We start from the raw sequence: 15,026 nt of genomic DNA, 5'->3' as shown, positions 1-15,026 counted from the left end.
CTGTTTGTTAGGTAAACTAGAGCATATATCCTATGGGATAGCAGGTCTTGTGGGACAACAGAGCTGTCATCTCATATGCTCATCTCTAGTGTTGAGTTTGAGTAACTTAATGGCTAAAGGGTAATGAGATTCAGGACTTTGTAAAATGGCTAGTGTCGTCTTTTGGGTGGCACGTGACATTCAGTCTCCTGGGATAAAAACTGCTTTGGTTATTACAGGGACAATTTCCTTAGGGATTGCAAAATAGTGGTATGCTAGTCCTTTTAGCCAGCCTTCACTTAACTAGTTTGAGGAGAGGAGGTAGAACAGAAAGGACAGATCTATGGGAATGATACTCTTCACTGTGTGAACAGTTTATAGAACTCTGAGGTGGTTCCCCATATCCTTCAAAGGTGGGACTTGAAGGCTTTTTATTTAGCATTGTATATTAGAAACAATGTAGCTTGCCCAGTATTTTCTCTCAGTTCATTGTGGGATCAGGCTTTTTTTTTTTTGATCAGTGAGGCCTTAGTGCATCCTGTGTTTTTAAATGAAACATTAATTTCCCTTCAGAGAAATTGGAATTTAGAGATCATATTGAGTCATAGGGTTGCTATTGCTACTTGGTTGGTCATTGTTTCTAAGATAAGTAAAGCAAAATAGGAGATGATAATTTTTCTTTTTCCCTTTCCTTCCCCTTCCCCGCGCGTTTTCAAAGTTTTTACATAGTATATAAGTATCAACTCATTCATTCATTCATTCATTCATTCATTCATTCATTCATTCAAGACAGGCTTCTCTGTGTAGCCCTGGCGGTCCTGAAAATAACTTTGTAAGTCCAGGCTGGGCTCCAACTCACAGATTCTCCTGCCCCTGCCTGCGGAGCACTGGGTACTGGTGTACGCCACCACTGCCTGACCATGATTTTTTTTAATTTAATTTTTATTTTATGTGCATTAGTGTGAAGGTGTCAGATCCCTTGGAATTTGTGTTACAGACAGTTGTGAGCTGCCATATGGGTGCTGGGAATTGAACTCCGGGTCCTTTGGAAGAGCAGACAGTTAAGAGCAGATGGCTCTTAACCACTGAGCCATCTCTCCAGCCCCATGATTTTTTTTTTAAGATTTATTTTTGAATTATGTATATGTGTATAAGTATGGATAGGAGAGTATATGTGCCAGAAGAGGATATCAGATTCCCTACAGCTAGTTACAGGGGTTTGTAAACTCACTAGTGTGGTTCTAGAAACTGAATCATGGCTTTCTGAAGGAAAAAAAGTATATACTCAACCTCTGAGAGACCCGTTTTCTGAGTTCTTGGGATTGGGGGAAAGCCAGGTAGGGTTGTTCATGCTTATTAATCCGAGAATTTGGGATGCTGAGGGAGTTCAAGGCTGGCCTCCGCTAAATAAATTTAAAGCCAGACTGGGCTAAATGAGACTGTCTTACCTCTCCTTCAACTTTCTCTATGCCCCCCAACCCACCCAACCACCCCCCACACCAAACCTAAATAACAATATTTTTGTATTTTTGAAAAAACAAATGAATGCAGCATATTCTGGCGGGTTTTTGTTGTTGTTGTTTTTTCCAGATAGGGTTTCTCTGTGTAGATTTGGACTTGCTTTGTAGACCAGGCTGGCCTGAAACTTTGTAGATCTGCCTGCCTCTGCCTCCCAGAATGCTGGGGTTACAGGCGTGCACCACTAGGCCCAGCAATGCAGTATGTTCTAATGATGCTTAAAATAGTAAGTTTCAACACTTACTGAACTATTTAATTAAAATTTTTTTTAAAGATTTATTTATTTTTTTATGTATATGAGTGTTCTATCTGCATTTACATCTGCCAGAAGAAGGAATCAGTTCACATTATAGATGGTTGTGAGCCACCATGTGGTTGCTGGGAATTGAACTCATGACCATTGGAAGAGCAGACAGTGCTCTTAACCACTGAGCCATCTCTCCAGCCCCTTAATTAAAATTTTTTATATACACACAATTGTTGCTAGTGGGTCACATTGTTGGTTTTGTTTTTTTGAGGCAGGGTTTCTCTATGTATATGTAGCCTTAGCTGTCTTGGAACTTGCTATGTAGGTCGAGGCTGACCCTGAGCTCCTTGACCCCCTACCCCTGCCTTCTGAACGATGGGATTACAGGTGTGCACCGCCTCGCCTCGCATGGCTTTTTTTTTTTCTTTTTTTTTTTTGAGTAAGGGGTTTATGTGTGTAGTCCTGGCTGTCATGGAACTAGCTCTGTAGACCAGGCTAGCCCTGGACTCACAGGTATCTGCCTGCCTGTGCCTCCTAAAAGCTGGGATTATAGATGTGTGCCAACACCACCAGCAACACAGATAAATTCTTAGTGTATTCATCCCCTCCTTTTCTTGGTAAATGGTGATGCGTCACATAGGTATTACCACTTTTGTTTCATTATCTGGTTGCTGCTGCAAAGTGTATGTATAAAGTAGAGCATAGTCCCCATTTTTTTTTTTCCTTTTCCTTTTTTGTTTATTTGAGACAGGGTTTCCATTCTTAATTTGCACAGTCCACCATCCATGGCATTTGAGCCATTAGATAAAACCATGGTTGTTTCTAGTCCCTTAGAAATGTGTGGGTGTGCGTGTGGGTGGGTGGGGGTGGGTGGGGGTGGGTGGGGGTGGGTGGGGGTGGGGGTGGGGGTAGGTGGGGGTGGTGTGTCGTGTCTGTATACATGTCTGAACTGTGTATATGTAGTACCTCCAGAGGCCAGAAGAGGGCAATGAATTCCCCTGGGACTAGAGTTACAGATGGTGTGTGTGGCCATGTGGGTTCTGTAAACAGAGCCTAGATCTTCTGGAAGAGCAGCCAGCGCTCTTAACTGCTTCCAGTCTTTTACTAATATACAGACAGCATATGTCTAGAACAGATGGCCTTATGTACTTAGCTTTCTGTCTTTGGCATAGATTTCTAGAAATGGCCAATCCAAAGGAAAAACTGCATAACCTTTTCTCCATGTGAATCCTCTGCACTCCCACCTGCAGTATTCTCTGTTCCTTTTCCCTTGGCCATCATGACAATATTATCACATGTTGAGCTTTTCCTTGCCTACATTCTCTCAAAAGATTTCAAGGAGTTTACATAGAAAAATATCTAAGCCGTGTATAATGGTACTTCTATTTATTTCTAGTACTTGAGAGGCAGAGGTTGGCAGATCTCTTGAGTTTGATGCCACATTGGTCTACAAAGTGATCTCCAAGACAACCAGGGCTCACAGGGAAACCTTTTTCGGGGGGAGGTGGGTAGAATCTCTAATCTTTCTTGTATCCAGAGATAACAACCTATAATAATTTAGCTGTGACTCTTAATAACAGTTGTATTACATAAATCTGTTGTTTTATTAAATTCAGATAAAAGGGCTGGTATTCGCCCAGGCCTATACCACACATACCTGTCTTATGGTTTAAATGGCCAGCATGATGTTAGGTGCTTTTCCTTTTACAGTCACTGTCACTGAACAGCCTTTTGCCTAAATCTTGGACATATGGTCTCTTTTGTGTGTGATTTCTGATTTTGACTTGCAGGGTTACCAAGTAATTTTGTACCTTTTATGTGCTTGTTAATCAGGGACAGTGTGACCAGACATTTACTACTGCTGCTGGCCTGAACTTAGCACCCAGGTGCTTAGGGACCTGATGGTGTCCATATCTCTGGCTGCCTTAGGTGGTCCTCTTCATTCTGTTCCCTCCTCCTCCTCTGCAGGCTCTAAAGGACAGCAAGGTGGTAGAGATTGTTGAAGAGAAAGTCCGCAGGAGGGAAGAACCTGAAAAGTGGCCACTTCCTGGTCCCCCAATAGTGGATTATTCACAAACTGATTTCTCTCAGCTTCTCAACTGCCCAGAGTTTGTTCCCCGCCAGCACTACCAGAAGGAGACAGGTAGGTACCCCAGTGGTGGCTGGATTTTCTTATCCTCCAGTGTGCAGTCACCTCAGGACTACCCTGAGAAGACTAGGATGATGAGGCCCTACTTATTCTCCCTTCAGAGTCGGCACCTGGCTCTCCCCGTGCAGTCACCCCAGTGCCAACCAAAACAGAGGAGGTCAGCAACCTGAAGACGCTTCCCAAGGGCCTGTCTGCCAGCCTCCCAGACCTGGATTCTGAAAGTTGGATTGAAGTGAAGAAGAGGCCTCGGCCCTCACCAGCACGTCCCAAGGTGGGTAAGGCCTGGCTTAGTTGAAGGTTTAAGCTGAAAACCTAGGCAGCTCTGGGTTTTCTGGTATAGGAATGCTGATGCAGTCTATTTGTACTCTTTGGGAACCTTTCTCAGGATACCTAGCTCAGTTCACATATGGCTTTTCCACAAGATAAAGCCATGTAGCTGTGGCCTAGGACTCTTGGTTTGTAGCTGTTCCTTTTTCATTTGGGAGCCCTTTCCCCTGAGTCTGTCCTTGGTCTTCAGCGTGTAATACCCTTGGGCCCTTAGAGACAGTGGAAAGGGATCAAGTTTTCCTATAGTAGTCTGGTGAATCTGGGAAGCTGGTGAGCTCAAGATGAAGAGTCAAGCTGCCCTAAAAAGAGGAAAGCAGTGTGTGTATTGATTTCAGGTAGGGTCATTGCTATTGAGGTTCTTTGACCTCAGAGTAAAATCACCACCTCCTTTCCATGCACCACATTTATTTCCTCTAAGTCTGTAACCTTAGCTCCCTCTTTGGAGAGCTTTGGTCTATGCCTTGTAAAGTGGCCTCAGAGCTGACCTTGGGACTTGTGTTCTGTATAATTCTGTTCTTCTATATGTGTATGTTTTGCCACTATGACTGGGACTCCCATATCCTTTCCCTCCTGTGTCTGTTCTTTCCCAGAATATCTCACTGTTCTTAGCCTCAGCCAAGAGAAGCCTTGTGATAAGGATAAGAACCTTACAAGGCCCAGACAGGCAGTTGTACAAGCTCTGGAAAGATGGAAGCCAGGGTTAGCTCCATTCCTCTGTATCATCTATCTTCAACTTTAAAAGAGATGGCTTGACCCATCAGAGAATTGCCTCTGGGATGTATGCTGTGTGGGAGACATAGTTCTCCTGTGTCAGGCACATTTAGTCTTGTCACACTGAAATGTTTCACCTTGATTTTGGAATGTGCTGTCTTTTTTGCCTCTGCTCCTGCCTGTATTCTGTAGTGGCCTGTTTAAGAAGCTTCTCTTAACCATACGTAAACTCTGGCTGCCTCAGCACCCTTCTTATGTACTCCCTAGACCTGTTTAAAGGCTTTGCTGAGCCACACTGCATGCAGATGGCTGCTATATATATACCTTCTCCCCCTGAGCTGTGAAGTTCCTAAGTACAGGGTTTTGTGTCACTCGTTCAGGCTTTTCATATACAGCCTGGTACTGTTGGGTGGGTGCTCACTCATCAAATCGGTAAATATCTGTTGTGGCTGGGACCCAGCCTAAGTACTGAAGGTACTGAAGCAAGGCTGCTTGCCCGAACTGCCAAAGTGTTGAGTAGACAGATGATGGGATAGTTCACCTGAACTGTGCTTTGTGCCTCCTGCCAACAGCCAGTGTATGAGCTGTGAGGGTAAACAGAAATGGTTGGTTGTGTGTGGCTTTGAGTGAAAGTACTGGGCTTCTTAGGGGCAGTTCTCCATGAGGCCGAGTCAAGAGAGAACACCTATGGTTGCTGGTGTTACCAGAGTTACAGTTGTGATGTTTTTGAACTGAGAGGCCAGAGAGCCTCTTGGGCAGCTAGGAAGCCTGGTCCAGGGGCCTCATGTATTATTCCCAGGTCATTCCCTTTCGGTGTCTGTCCCTGTTTCAGAAGTCAGAGGAGCCCAGGTTCTCCCACCCAACTGCTCTGCCTCAGCACCTTCCCTCCCAGCAGCTGACGTCTAAGGATCAGGATGAGCAAGAAGAACTAGACTTCCTGTTTGATGAGGAGATGGAACAGATGGATGGGCGGAAGAATACCTTCACTGCCTGGTCTGATGAGGACTCTGACTATGAAATCGATGACCGGGATGTCAACAAGATTCTCATTGTCACTCAAACACCACCTTATATGCGTCGCCACCCTGGGGGGGACCGCACAGGCAACCACACTTCTCGTGCCAAGATGAGTGCTGAGCTGGCCAAGGTCATTAATGATGGGCTCTTCTACTATGAGCAAGACCTGTGGACTGAGAAGTTTGAGCCTGAGTATTCACAGATCAAGGTGAGGCTCAAGGATAGCTTTGAGTGAGGGCCTGGGGTTCTTATAACCTGTGGAGAAGAGGAAGGCTGATGGGCTATGTGACTCTGGGCAGGTACCTCTGTCTATTGCCTTTTGTCTTTATGTCTGAGGGGGTGGTTGATGATCGACACAGTTGCAAGAGCAAATGTGTATTACCTACAGTGTAAACAGCATGTGGGGTGACTTAACTGTCCTATCTACTCATGCTTGATGTCATACAGTTGGCTAGACTCTTGTGGAAGATAACATAAAGAGTGGGCTATTATTTGTAGTCTTAAATCGGACACATAAAAAACTCTTCTAAGGACCCTTCTTAGTGGAAAATAGAGAAAAGGAGGCCCTTATGGTGACATTTCTTGTCAGTTTTTGGAGTGGCCATGTTTGGTGATGGGTGGGCCTAAAGGTGAGCCTGTGCAATAAGCAAGTAGCAGTGTAGAGATTAAAGCTGCTGGCACTGTCCACACAGTTGTAGGAAGAGACTCAGGATGGACAGTCTGCAGAAAGTTCTTGGTAGCTGCTGCCCAACTGGTCCCAGGGCCGTGCCAGGGGAGAAAAGCAGGTTCAGTGCTGATAGATCGATCTCAGAGTTCATACCAAGGTAGCTGGCCTGAGAGATGATAATGGAGACTGGAACCCTGTGTGTGGATGGGGAAGCTATCCTCACCAGTTTCCTGTCAGTCTTGGTTCCTGAACCAGCCAGAATGTCTTACTGACTAACAGCTTCCCACTACCTCACATCTGCAGCAAGAAGTTGAGAACTTCAAGAAAGTGAATATGATTAGTCGGGAGCAATTTGACACTCTGACCCCTGAGCCCCCTGTGGATCCCAACCAGGAGGTTCCTCCTGGGCCACCTCGGTTCCAACAAGGTGAGGGGATGGGTACCTGAAGCCCAGTGTGGGTGAGAGGTATTAGGCCCTAGCCAGAGATTTTCCTTCATGTTGACCCAACTCTGCCTATGCAGTTCCTACTGATGCCCTGGCCAACAAGCTGTTTGGTGCTCCTGAGCCCTCCACCATTGCCCGTTCTCTACCAACCACTGTCCCAGAGTCGCCAAACTACCGAAACGCCAGGACCCCCCGCACGCCCCGGACCCCTCAGCTCAAAGACTCTAGTCAGACATCACGGTTTTACCCAGTGGTAAAAGAAGGACGGACTCTAGATGCCAAGGTAAGGTATTTCAGTTGCCTGTCCTTAGGCTGAGCGCTCATAAAATAGACTGAGTGTGGGTATGGCCTTCAGAGACTGAAGGAATGCAGGCCAGAGGGGAGGACTCGGGCACATCTCCCTGCTCCTCCGCCTCACCTGTGAGAGAATTAGAAACACTTTCATAAGGTTGGGAGTGTAGCTCAGGGATATCACCCTTGTCTAGAAAACACTTGTAAAATGCGATGTGCTACTTGCATATGACGCTTGATGTACATCTTGGTAGTGGATGTGTAGATAACAAGTTCTGCTTTCATCTTTACAGATGCCTCGAAAAAGAAAGACAAGGCACAGCTCGAACCCCCCCTTGGAGAGTCATGTGGGCTGGGTTATGGATTCCCGGGAGCACAGGCCCAGGACTGCTTCTATTAGGTACTGTGGCCGGGGAAACCAGGCTGCCTGTGGAGGCATGCAGTGCACGTGGCACTCGCCAATTGAATCCAAATCCATACAGCAGTGTGGGAAGCTTAGCCCAACACCTGGGAACTGGAAGCTTCTTTGTGTTTTGTTCTTTTGTTTTTAGAAAAGGCCTGGAGTTTAGTTATGTAGACCATGTTTGCCCTTTTGCCTTTAGCTCACAGAGATCCACCTGCTCATAGAGATTCTGCCTCTCTAGTGCTGAGATTAAAGGCATGGGCCACCATGTCTGCCTACAAAGACATGCTACCATAGCATGAATTACACAGAATTCAACTTGAGTATTCTTAGATAGTGCAACTCTGAACTTCTTTCCAAACCTGTCTACTGCCTGCCTGGAAGTGGGAAATAACCTTGCCTCTAGGTAGACCTGTAGGACTGGAGGTGCTTCATACCCAAGACTGGCTTCTATTCCCAGCACCATTGTTCAGTGACTCAGCTACTCAGTGTAGGGCCCAGACACTTTTTAAATTTATTTTTGCCAAATCTACCTTTTTTTTTTTTTAAGATTTATTTGTTTATTATGTATGCAGTGTTCCATCTACATGTACACTTGTGCACCAGATCTCATTAGAGATGGTTGTGCACCACCACGTGGTTGCTGGGAATTGAACTCAGAACCTTTGGAAGACAAGCCAGTGTTCTTAACTACTGAAACATCTCTCCAGCCCTCTTGCCAAATCTACTTTAAAGTTTGGAGTTACCAGTCTGTGTACTCAGCTTCCCACAGAGATGGCAGAAACTAGAAAGAGGTAGATTTGAGAAAAATACAGATTGATTAATCCATAATGATTGGTTAAGGACAGTGTAGTGTTGTGAATTCCTTTTGCAGTGATAGAACTCTGCCACCCCTAGACCCAGGACTCAGGCCTTGTGAGCCTTAGTGAGCTCTCAGAGCTCTCCAAGGTCATACACAGCTAGTGGCTGTGGGTTAGGGCCAGTACAGTGTAAGACTGCACCCTGGCTGGTAGGTCAGAGGGAACACTCCTAACCTTAGGGTGGGGCTGAGTCAGAGGCTTGTGACTGGTGTTGCCATCATTCTTGTGGCTTCCATAGCTCCAGTCCTTCAGAGGGAACACCTGCAGTTGGCAGTTATGGCTGTACCCCTCAGTCACTGCCCAAGTTCCAGCATCCTTCCCATGAGCTGCTCAAGGAAAATGGCTTCACACAACATGTCTACCACAAGTATCGGAGGCGCTGCCTTAATGGTAAGTAAGTGCTGGCTCATTGGTGAGCTAGTAAGTAACCTGGCCATTGCTTAGGGACCTTAATGTCCCAGAGGGGCTGGAGGGTGCAAAGCAGGCAGCAGTTGGCTTTTTCTTGACCTTGGAATAAGAAATGGCATGGCATTGCAGAAGGAGGGCTGACGTTAGCTAGGAGGGTCTTAAAGTTGCAGGCCAGCCGGCTCTATATTGAAACTCAAAACTAAAAGTTTTAGAAAAAGACTGTTGTTAGTAAAAACCATCTCAGAGTTAGGTGAGGTGGTTTTTAAATACAGGAAACTATGGGACTATAGTGCCTTGAATGTTCTAACCGTTCTGTCTTTGTGCATTAGGATAGGAAATGCCAGTTTTTCCTCATTTCTGGCAGGATTGCAGGGTCAGCTGTTACCAGTATAACCATGTATCTTAGACACTTTCAGGTTGGGCTGACACTGAACAGGGCTTTCTAGGTAAAGATTTGGGTCCAGGTTATCTCATGGTGGCTCTGGCTCTGGAATTTAGACAACTTCCTTTTGAAAAGGTTGTAGGAGGCAGGCCCATAGCCACTGGCCTGTAATCCCAGCACTCAGGGAAGTAGAGGCAGAAGTAACTCTGAGTTCAAGGCCAGCCTCTTCTAGTCTACAGAGCGAGTACAGGCCAGCCAATGCTACACAGAGAAACCCTGTCTCAAAATAACTTAAAAAAAAAAAGCCTTTGGGGCTGGAGATATGGCTTGGTGGTTAAGAGCACTCACTGTTCTCTCAAAGGTCCGAAGGTAAATTTCCAGCAACCACATGGCAGTTCATGTCTGTCTGATGCCATCTTCTGGTGTACAGATGTACATGCAGACAAAGTACCCACATACATAAAATAACTAGGCACATGGTGCACACCTGTAATCTCAGCACTCAGGGAAGCAAAGGCAGGTGGATCTCTGTGAGTTCCACAGAGAATTATAGACCAGCCTGGTCTTATAAAGCAAGTCCAGGACAGCCAAGGCTTCACAGAGAAATCCTGTCTTGAGGGAAAAAAAAAAAAAAAGGTTGTAGGAAGAGAAGAAACTGTGACAAACATGCATGGCACTTTATGTCACCTGCAAAGCTTGGGTGCTTTTTCTCTGTCCTTTTGTAGCAAGTGGGTTACTGGCCTCACTCTGGAAGATAGTAGGAGAGGGTCTTAGGGCATTTGGCTACATGAGGCACCTTAAAGGTGTAAGGCTTCTGATGGTTGGCATGAAGATATCCAGCTCAGTTTGTTATCACTTGGTAACTTGGTACTGCCTTACTCTGGGAGTGAGTGGGTGGGTGAGAGTGTAGCATACAATTCATTTGATGTGTGCAGTACAAAGCTTGAACACTGTTGGTGTCCTCTGGAGAAAGTTGGATACTTTTGGGGTTGTGTGTGTGTGTGTGTGTGTGTGTGTGTGTGTGTGTGTGTTTGGTGGCGGTGGCGGCGGCGGTGGCACTGTGTTAAGTTTCTATCTTAGTAATTTCTCTATTTCTGTGCTGAGACATTGTGACCAGGGTGACTTAGAGAAAGTACTTATTGGGGGCTTATAGTTTGAGAAGTTGAATCCATGGCCATCATGGCAGGAAGCATTGCAGCAGGTATGACGCTGGAGCAGTAGCTGAGAGCTACATCCTTGTCAGCAGGTAGAAGGCAGAAAGAGAGAGCTAACTGGGAATGGAGTGGGCTTTTGAAACCAGAGTCCATCTCCAGTGATGCCCCTCCTCCAACAAGGTCACGCTTCCTAATCATTCCCAAACAGTTCCACCCAAAAGCATGGCCCTGTTTTCTCCACATGCTCCCAGATTTGGTTTCTTTTTACATAAGACCGCCTTATTTCATGGTGTTTGTTCAATCCTCTTTAGTTGGCTTGTCAGGTTGTGTTATGGTAGGAGTGTTTGGTGTGTGTGTGTGTGTGTGTGTGTGTGTATGTGTGTGTGTGTCTCAGAATCTACCTGTTTTTGAGGCAGGGTCTCACTTGAACCTGGAACTCACAGATTTGACTATTTCTGCGTGTTGCTTGCTAAGCTCCAGGGATCTGTCTGTGTATTTAGTTCATACTACCCTTTTATCTCTTGTTAGTCAGGTCTGGCCTTGAACTGCCAACTCCATCTCCCAACTATTTTATGTGTCTTGAGTATTTTACACACATGTATGTTTATGTGCCTTCTACATGCATGGCACTCTTAGAAGCCAGAAGAGGGCGTTGAATCTCTTAAAACTAGAGTTACAGATAGTCGTGAGCCACCATGTGGGTGGTAGGGAACAGAACCTAGGTCCTCAGCGAGAGCAGCTAGTGCTTTTAACTGGTGAGCCATCTCTTCTATGAGTATGCTTTTATGCTAACATGCTATACTTGCAAAACTAGTTATTTTGTCAAGATTGATTTATTTGTACTTTAGGCCTTTTTCTGCCTGTTCCTCTTAAGTCAGCAGTTCTCAGCCTGTGGATCCCAACCCATTTGGGAGTTGAGTAAATCATATATTTATGATTCTTAACAGCAGCAACAAAAATAATTTTATGGTTGAGGCTCACCACAACATGAACTATATTAGGAATGTTGAGAAACTACTGGTCTAAGTGATAGTAGTAGGTGAGACTCAGCTAGACAGATGGCTAGATCAGAGGCCAGAGCAAGGCCTATAGAGTAGTTAGTACTGAGTGAACAAAGGACAGCGTTGCCTGACCCTCTGTTTTTTTTTTTTTCTCATCAGAGCGGAAGCGTTTGGGCATTGGCCAGTCTCAGGAGATGAACACCCTCTTCCGCTTTTGGTCCTTCTTCCTCCGAGATCACTTCAATAAAAAGATGTATGAGGAGTTCAAGCAGCTGGCACTGGAAGATGCCAAAGAAGGCTATAGGTGAGTGGGCTGGGGGCTCTGTTTGGCATCTGGGGACTGGGAGGGTCCCAGTGAGTCTGCTGCCAGAGCTGACATTGGGAATTTCAAAGATTGGCAAGGTATTCACATACTCACCTTTCAGAGCTTAAAAGGTTATGGGGTGTGTTTGTGCAGACAGAGCTCCTTTGTTCTTTACCTCTTTGCTGTGCTTGCTTTGCCTTCATGATACCAGCAAATCCACCTATGGGGTCCAGGGGTCCCTTAGCACATAGAGTAGACTCTTGACTCTGCCAAAACCAAAGAGGTCATCTGTGCAGCAGTGTGATTCATGTTGTGAACAGCCCCTGTCATTTGATGAATTTCTTTTTCTTTCTTTCTTTTTTTTTTTTTTTTTTTTTTCTTCAAGGCAGTTTGTCTTTGTAGCCCTGGCTGTCCTGGAACTTGCTGTGTAGACCAGGCTGGCTTTGAACTCAGAAATCTGCCTGCCTCTGCCTCTGCCTCTGCCAGGATTAAAGGCCTACACTACCACTGTCCCATTCAGAGAATTATTAAAAGTTATTTAGGCTTTAATGTAAGCCTATTATAATAGTTCCCAGAACTTTTCTAAGCCACTTTCGTTTCTTAGAGGTTTGTGTTTTGTTTAACTGAACCATCTCTTCCTTTGTGGATACTTTTATGTTAACATGCTATACTTGCTAAAACTAATTTGTTGAAAAGTGATTCATTTGTACTTTAGGCCTTGTTCTACCTGTTCTTTTAAGTCAGTGGTTCTCAACCTGTGGATCTCAGCCCCTTTGATGGTTTTGTGTCAGATATTTATGATTCACAACAACAAAGATAATTTTATGGTTGGGGGTCTTGAGTGCTTCTGTGAATAGTTTTTATATGCCTGTAAAATATGGATCTGTTTTTGGTCATTTCTTTAGTATCACATTCCTAGTGGTGAACTTTCTGACTAAGGTAAATGAAGAATCTGCTGAATGGTGTGGTAGGGATCAGCATGTTTTTCTGTGAACAGACAGGAAACAAATCTTCCTGTACTGTAAGGTCTGTCAGGGCTGCTCTACTGCTTTTGGAGCAAAAAAACAGCAGTTAGAGACAGAGCAGATCAGTGTGAGTACAAGGTGTGAAGGGCAAATAAAGAAAGAGAGAGAGGGGAAGGAAAGAAAGAAGTGCACCCTCCACCCCCCGAGGGAGGAGCAGCCCTGCTAAGCCACAGAGGAGGGCTTTGCAGCCAGACCTGAAGACACCTGATAAACCAGGGTCAAATGAAAGGGGAGGAGGTCCTCCCCTATCAGTGGACTTGGAAAGGGGCAGGGAGGAGATGAGGGAGGGAGGGTTTGGAAGGGAATCAGGGAGTGGGATACAGCTGGGATACAGAGTTAATAAAATGTAACTAAGATAGATAGATAGATAGATAGATAGATAGATAGATAGATAGATAGAAAGAAATAAGTAAACAAATAAGTATGTGAAGGGCAGAATTGGCTGAGCCCTGGCAGACTGAACAGCTCTTCAGGTCTGCTGTTAGTTAATGCTGCTGGTCGCTGCCACATTGCCAGTCCAGCAGAGTTTTAACTATGTAGTTTCTTTGCTAGGCTAGCAAGGCTACCCCTTTTCCCGTATTCCAGTAGGTATTGTGCCAAGTTCACCAACTCTTGTCCTCCGCAGATACGGTTTGGAGTGCCTTTTTCGATACTACAGTTACGGCCTGGAGAAGAAATTCCGGCTGGACATTTTCAAGGATTTCCAGGAGGAGACCATGAAAGACTATGAGGCTGGTAAGAGTGTGTCAGAGCTGCAGGTGCCCTCCTATGTTAGGTCTCACATCTCTCCGCCTTCATCTTAGCCCTGCTCTTTACTAAATCCTTTCTTCACAGGCCAGCTCTATGGATTGGAGAAGTTCTGGGCCTTCTTAAAATATTCCAAAGCCAAAAATTTGGACATTGACCCCAAACTGCAAGAATACCTCGGCAAATTCCGACGTCTGGAAGACTTCCGAGTGGACGTGAGTGAAAGCTTCTCTTCTGACTCCTGATTTTCCTGTAAAGAGCAGCCATCCCTCTCCTGTCTGAAGTGCATGTGAGAGTGGGCAGCAGGTGCTCACCAGAGCTGTTAGTTCCCACCTTCCCTCCTATTGTCACAGCCTGCCAGTTTATCCCGCTACCTGCCAGTTTGTGTCAGGGTCAGGACCACTACCCTGATATATATATATATCAGGATAAATATATATATATATTTGTTCCTTCTGGGAATAGAATTTTGTAAACTAATGTCCAGTTCTCCATTGTCTGGAGCAGTGCCGAGACAGTGACATCCTGTGGTGAGTCTGGATGTTGCTCCTGAGTGTATCAAGGGCTGCATCTAAAGGCAGCTTCACTGACCCATCTTTGTATCTGTGCAAAACGTTTCTGGTGAAAGCTTTTCCTTCAGGAAGTCTGTGGTGCTCGGGGTGTGCCTTAGTAGTAGGGTACATGTGTAACCTAGTCAAGGATGTAGTTTTAATGACCAGCACCAAAGAAGGCTGAAAAGGCTTTAAACAAAAAGTTTATCATGCTCAGACACTCAACGTTGTTCTCTTGAGAACTTTCAGCAGAAAGTGGTGGGTGTAATTCAGTAGTCCTCAGTTATTTTAAACTGACACTATTTGTGGTGCTTGGGCTGCTGAGAACACGGTTCTGGCCACTTTGAACCCCTAGTGAAAAGCATAGGTAGGACTGTCATCGATATATAGATGGCTAAACTGGGCTTTTTTGTACCCTCACTGGAGAGAAGTGTATGTGCAGAGAACCTGCAGGTAGCTGGATAGACCATTTAAGGTGGACCAATAGCTGGACCTTGGTACCTGGAAAGTACTTGTTGTCCTTTGTTATAGTATGACTATAGTATAGTATAGTGAATCACAGTCTTTTTTGTTGTCTCGTGGGCCTGGTGAAGGCTGGAGTAAGACAGCCTCAGTGTATGTGGCCCTGTGGAGCCAGTACATGTATCATGCTATATGCCACATACCACAGGTCATTTCCTTCATAGAGGAAGGAAATTTCCTTCATATGATCAAAACCTGGTCTTTAGGATATGGACCTAAGTATAGGAGGCCTTTGATAAATTACTTTTATGTGTTTGTAGTGTTCTTATTTCTGGTGGTGTCCATATGAAAGGATAGAATGGGCCCTACTTTATTTAT

General features: G+C 45.2%; 1 protein-coding gene across 3 annotated transcripts in view; it reads left to right on the top strand.

Annotated features, from left to right (window-relative positions):
* Positions 1-15,026, top strand: part of Larp1 (La ribonucleoprotein 1, translational regulator) — a 50,627-nt gene that overhangs the window by 32,082 nt on the left and 3,519 nt on the right. For all 3 annotated transcript variants that reach the window (XM_021660425.2, XM_021660426.2, XM_021660424.2), the window contains exons 9-18: positions 3,713-3,887; positions 3,995-4,164; positions 5,764-6,156; positions 6,919-7,042; positions 7,138-7,343; positions 7,645-7,751; positions 8,853-9,004; positions 11,719-11,863; positions 13,514-13,623; positions 13,723-13,850. In XM_021660425.2, the coding sequence (XP_021516100.2) occupies positions 3,713-3,887; positions 3,995-4,164; positions 5,764-6,156; positions 6,919-7,042; positions 7,138-7,343; positions 7,645-7,751; positions 8,853-9,004; positions 11,719-11,863; positions 13,514-13,623; positions 13,723-13,850 (1,710 nt within the window). The remainder of the gene's footprint in view (positions 1-3,712; positions 3,888-3,994; positions 4,165-5,763; positions 6,157-6,918; positions 7,043-7,137; positions 7,344-7,644; positions 7,752-8,852; positions 9,005-11,718; positions 11,864-13,513; positions 13,624-13,722; positions 13,851-15,026) is intronic.

The sequence above is a fragment of the Meriones unguiculatus genome, chromosome 11 (genome assembly GCF_030254825.1).
Source record: "Meriones unguiculatus strain TT.TT164.6M chromosome 11, Bangor_MerUng_6.1, whole genome shotgun sequence".
NCBI lineage: Eukaryota > Metazoa > Chordata > Mammalia > Rodentia > Muridae > Meriones > Meriones unguiculatus.
This window is presented reverse-complemented; position numbering and strand designations above follow the sequence as displayed.